This window comes from Hyla sarda, chromosome 6, assembly GCF_029499605.1.
Source record: "Hyla sarda isolate aHylSar1 chromosome 6, aHylSar1.hap1, whole genome shotgun sequence".
Taxonomy (NCBI): domain Eukaryota; kingdom Metazoa; phylum Chordata; class Amphibia; order Anura; family Hylidae; genus Hyla; species Hyla sarda.
Genome location: NC_079194.1, coordinates 66,087,136 through 66,093,135, shown reverse-complemented (window position 1 = coordinate 66,093,135; position 6,000 = coordinate 66,087,136). Strand labels below are relative to the sequence as shown.

At 49.7% G+C, this 6,000-nt stretch overlaps 1 protein-coding gene across 1 annotated transcript in view; it reads right to left on the bottom strand.

Moving 5' to 3' along the window:
- Positions 1–574: 574 nt before the first annotated feature.
- Positions 575–6,000, bottom strand: part of ENTHD1 (ENTH domain containing 1) — a 96,269-nt gene continuing 90,843 nt past the window's right edge. Inside the window, exon 8 of the mRNA XM_056524013.1 lies at positions 575–903. Coding sequence (XP_056379988.1) covers positions 635–903 — 269 coding nt within the window. The 3' untranslated portion in view covers positions 575–634. The remainder of the gene's footprint in view (positions 904–6,000) is intronic.

Here is a 6,000-nt window from a genome sequence, read left to right as displayed (position 1 = left end):
CATCCCGCTTTGCGGCGGGCTCTGGTGAAAACCAGTAGTGACTTAGAACCGGTCCACTAGCGCGGTCCTCGCCAATCCCTCTCTGGCACAGAGGATCCACTACCTGCCAGCCGGCATCGTGACAGTACGTACAACTTAATGTTTTATTTTCAATGTTAAATTCATGAGTTTAAACAAGGAGAAGCACCTCTAGAGCCACTTTTTGTTCTATTGGAAAGTCTTCAGAACTGAGTGCCATAAATGACCAGTGCCGATATTCCTTGTCAATAGCCCCACACAGCGTCACTGCACACTATATCAGCTTTACGTTACACAGGTGTTCAATGTAGTTTATCTAAACAGGAAATTCTGTTATCTGTCATCACTGCACAGGAAATCCACCGCTACATTTCATTTTGATAAAGAGCGTTGGATTAAATAGGTTGTGTTTTAGCTTCTTTTATAGTCTGTAGTCGACATCTGGATAGCTTAGTGTGCTTCATGACAATATGCCACAATGTAGAAACATCTAGATCAGTGTTTCCCAGCTGTTGCAAAACTACAACTCCCAGATATTAATACTAATCTGAAAAATGATTAAGAACAAAACCTTTTAGGCTGTAATTTTGCTTAGCTTTATTGCCATTCGCTTAGTTTAGAGAAAAGGGTTGGTAGGATACCTTGGAAACACAGGAACTACAAATGTGGGGCTGGTCAGATCCATGGAGGACACTCCTGTATACAGCCATGTTATGTGCGGATTGGAGGCCTGGATGGGACTGGGCGTGACATTAAATAAAGACGTAGGCGGGTATAAACCATAGCGGAATAAACCAAGCTGTGAAGTTCTAGGAAAACTGGAAATGTTCTCAATAGATTGCACGGCCAGTGCTGCTTGTCCTCTCTCAGCTATTGTTGGAGTCACTAGAAAGAAAATAAAATGTATCAATATTAAAAAACATTGAACGATTATTTGAATTGTCAAATATTGTCAGAAGGGATCATTTGTCAATTATTCTTATTTATATGGGTATTTTAGTCTTCCATGATCAGCCATTAAGAAGTTTTAGACGTCAGCTTCAGTATTGGTAAAGTATATATGAAATAGTATCTATGAAACCTAGGGGTACTCTGCCCCTAGACATCTTATCTAGGGGCAGAGAACTGATAAGATGTCTGATTGGGGGGTCCCACCGCTCTGGACCCCTGTTATCTCCCTGCTGCACCCGGTGTTGGTTTAGAACGTCGGGTGCAGCAACGGAGGCTCGTGACATTACGGCCACGCCCTGCTTGTGATGTTACGGCTACGCCCCCACTATGCAAGTCTATGGGAGGGGGCGTGGCAGCCGTAATGCCCCATCCCATAGACTTACATTGGGGGGCGTAGACATGATGTCACGAGCAGGGCGTGACATTATGAGCCCCCACCCCACCTCGGGAGTCATGCAGCACAGAGCAAAGTTCGCTCCATGCACCAGATGTCTGGGGTGCCGCAGCCGAGATCTTGGGGATGAGGCTACAAGGTTTACACATATGGATTTAGGGATATTCTGCCATTCTTCTCTGCAGATCCTCCTAAGCTCTGTCAGGTTAGATGTGGGTAGTGTTGCTCGCAAATATTCGCAATGCAAATTAAATTCACGAATATAGCACTATATATTCGTAATTACGAATATAGTTTTTTTTTTTTTCACAGTACACATCACAGTGATCACCCCTCTCTGCTTCCAGCTTGTGTGGTGTAAAGAAGGCTCTAATACTAACTGTGCGAGACTGGCGCGCAAATTTTTGCATATGTGAAATTTTTGCATATGCGAAATTTTGCATATGCTAATTATCGCATATGCGAATTTTCATTTATGCTAATTTTTGCATATGCTAATTTTCACATATGTAAATTTTCGCATACGCGAATTCGTCCATATATTCGCAATTTCGAATATGGCCTATGTTGCTTAACACTAGATGTGGGCCATCAGTGGGAGACATTTTCAGTTCTCTCCATAGATTTTTCATAGGGTTCCAGGGCTCTGACTTGGCCAATCAAGGACGTTCACAGGGTTGTCCCTAAGCTGCTCCTGTATTGTCTTGGCTGTGTGTTTAGGGTAATTGTCTTGTTGGAAGGTGAACCTTCGACCCAGTCTGAGGTCCAGAGAACTCTGGATCAGTTTTCATTAAGTTTATATCTGTACCTTGCTACATTCAGGTTTCCATCAACCCTGACCAGTCTTCCTGTAGCTGAAAAACACCCGTTCAGCTTGATGTTGCAACCACTGTGTGTCACTGTAGCAATAATATGAGAAAGGTGATGAGCAGCGCCTGGTTTCCTACAGACATGACACTTAGAATTTGGTGGAGTTCTTCAGTGATGATTGACCTTATAGAACTTCCTTCAATCTTTACACAGGATCTTATGAGCCAGAGTGAGCATTGGATTCATGGTCACCTCTCTTACCAATGCCCTTCTCCCCTGACTACTTACCGTATATACTCGAGTATAAGCCAAGTTTTTCAGCACGATTTTTCGTGCTGAAAACACCCCCCTCGGCCTATACTCGAGTGAACTCTCCGCCTGTTCAGTGGTCTTCAACCTGCGGACCTCCAGATGTTGCAAAACTACAACTGCCAGCATGTCCGGACAGCCATTGGCTGTCCGGGCATGCTGGGAGTTGTAGTTTTGAAACATCTGGAGGTCCGCAGGTTGAAGACCACTGCGGCCTTCGTCATCATCCAGCCCCCCTCTTTTGTTTTGTACTCACCTCACTTCCCCTCGGTGGGAAGGAAGGGTGAGCTGGTCCGGGCCATCTATGCGGCAGGGATCGTCCGGTGGGGAGGGATAGTTTTTCCGGGCTGTCCATCTTCACCGGGGGGCCTCTTCTTCGCGCTTCGGGCCCGGCTCCGGACTAGTGACGTTGCCTTGACGATGACGCACAGGGACTGTTACGCCGAGCGCTCCGGGTCCCCGCTCCTCCCCGGAGCGCTCGCTTCACTCCCTCCGCTGCAGCGCTCCGGTCACGTCCTCTGACCCGGGGCGCTGCGATCCTGCTGCCAGCCGGGATGCGATTCGCGATGCGGGTAGCGCCCGCTCGCGATGCGCACCCCGGCTCCCCTACCTGACTCGCTCCCCGTCTGTTCTGTCCCGGCGCGCGCGGCCCCGCTCCCTAGGGCGCGCGCGCGCCGGGTCTCTGCGATTTAAAGGGCCACTGCGCCGCTGATTGGCGCAGTGGTTCCAATTAGGGTTTTCACCTGTGCACTTCCCTATATTACCTCACTTCCCTTGCACTCCCTTGCCGGATCTTGTTGCCTTAGTGCCAGTGAAAGCGTTCCTTGTGTGTTCCTTGCCTGTGTTTCCAGACCTTCTGCCGTTGCCCCTGACTACGATCCTTGCTGCCTGCCCCGACCTTCTGCTACGTCCGACCTTGCTTCTGCCTACTCCCTTGTACCGCGCCTATCTTCAGCAGCCAGAGAGGTGAGCCGTTGCTAGTGGATACGACCTGGTCACTACCGCCGCAGCAAGACCATCCCGCTTTGCGGCGGGCTCTGGTGAAAACCAGTAGTGGCTTAGAACCGGTCCACTAGCACGGTCCACGCCAATCCCTCTCTGGCACAGAGGGTCCACTACCTGCCAGCCGGCATCGTGACAGTAGATCCGGCCATGGATCCCGCTGAAGTTCCTCTGCCAGTTGTCGCTGACCTCACCACGGTGGTCGCCCAGCAGTCACAACAGATAGCGCAACAAGGCCAACAGCTGTCTCAACTGACCGTTATGCTACAACAGTTGCTACCACAGCTTCAGCAGTCATCTCCTCCGCCAGCTCCTGCACCTCCTCCGCAGCGAGTGGCCGCTCCTGGGATACGCTTATCCTTGCCGGATAAATTTGATGGGGACTCTAAGTTTTGCCGTGGCTTTCTTTCCCAATGTTCCCTGCATCTGGAGATGATGTCGGACCTGTTTCCCACTGAAAGGTCTAAGGTGGCTTTCGTAGTCAGTCTTCTGTCCGGAAAAGCCCTGTCATGGGCCACACCGCTCTGGGACCGCAATGACCCCGTCACTGCCTCTGTACACTCCTTCTTCTCGGAAATCCGAAGTGTCTTTGAGGAACCTGCCCGAGCCTCTTCTGCTGAGACTGCCCTGTTGAACCTGGTCCAGGGTAATTCTTCCGTTGGCGAGTATGCCGTACAATTCCGTACACTTGCTTCAGAATTGTCCTGGAATAATGAGGCCCTCTGCGCGACCTTCAAAAAAGGCCTATCCAGCAACATTAAAGATGTTCTGGCCGCACGAGAAATTCCTGCTAATCTACATGAACTTATTCACCTAGCCACTCGCATTGACATGCGTTTTTCTGAAAGGCGTCAGGAACTCCGCCAAGATATGGACTCTGTTCGCACGAGGCGTTTCGTCTCCTCGGCTCCTCTCTCCTCTGGTCCCCTGCAATCTGTTCCTGTGCCTCCCGCCGTGGAGGCTATGCAGGTCGACCGGTCTCGCCTGACACCTCAAGAGAGGACACGACGCCGTATGGAGAACCTCTGCCTGTACTGTGCTAGTACCGAACACTTCCTGAGGGATTGTCCTATCCGTCCTCCCCGCCTGGAAAGACGTACGCTGACTCCGCACAAAGGTGAGACAGTCCTTGATGTCTACTCTGCTTCTCCACGTCTTACTGTGCCTGTGCGGATGTCTGCCTCTGCCTTCTCCTTCTCTACAGTGGCCTTCTTGGACTCTGGATCTGCAGGAAATTTTATTTTGGCCTCTCTCGTCAACAGGTTCAACATCCCAGTGACCAGTCTCGCCAGACCCCTCTACATCAATTGTGTAAATAATGAAAGACTGGACTGTACCATACGTTTCCGCACGGAGCCCCTTCTTATGAGCATCGGATCTCATCATGAGAGGATTGAACTTTTGGTCCTCCCCAATTGCACCTCGGAGATTCTTCTTGGACTTCCCTGGCTTCAACTTCATTCCCCAACCCTGGATTGGTCCACTGGGGAGATCAAGAGTTGGGGGTCCTCTTGTTCCAAGAACTGTCTAAAACCGGTTCCCAGTAACCCTTGCCGTAACTCTGTGGTTCCTCCAGTAACCGGTCTCCCTAAGGCCTATATGGACTTCGCGGATGTTTTCTGCAAAAAACAAGCTGAGACTCTACCTCCTCACAGGCCTTATGATTGCCCTATCGACCTCCTCCCGGGTACTACTCCACCCCGGGGCAGAATTTATCCTCTCTCTGCCCCAGAGACTCTTGCCATGTCCGAATACGTCCAGGAGAATCTAAAAAAGGGCTTTATCCGTAAATCCTCCTCTCCTGCCGGAGCCGGATTTTTCTTTGTGTCCAAAAAAGATGGCTCCCTACGTCCTTGCATTGACTACCGCGGTCTTAATAAAATCACGGTTAAGAACCGCTACCCCTTACCCCTCATCTCTGAACTCTTTGATCGCCTCCAAGGTGCCCACATCTTCACTAAATTGGACTTAAGAGGCGCCTATAACCTCATCCGCATCAGAGAGGGGGACGAGTGGAAAACGGCATTTAACACCAGAGATGGACACTTTGAGTATCTGGTCATGCCCTTTGGACTGTGCAATGCCCCTGCCGTCTTCCAAGACTTTGTCAATGAAATTTTTCGTGATCTGTTATACTCCTGTGTTGTGGTATATCTGGACGATATCCTAATTTTTTCTGCCAATCTAGAAGAACACCGCCAGCATGTCCGTATGGTTCTTCAGAGACTTCGTGACAACCAACTCTATGCCAAAATTGAGAAATGTCTGTTTGAATGCCAATCTCTTCCTTTTCTAGGATATTTGGTCTCTGGCCAGGGACTACAGATGGATCCAGACAAACTCTCTGCCGTCTTAAATTGGCCACGCCCCTCCGGACTCCGTGCTATCCAACGCTTTTTGGGGTTCGCCAATTATTACAGGCAATTTATTCCACATTTTTCTACCATTGTGGCTCCTATCGTGGCTTTAACCAAGAAAAATGCTGATCCCAAGTCCTGGCCTCCTCAAGCAGAAGA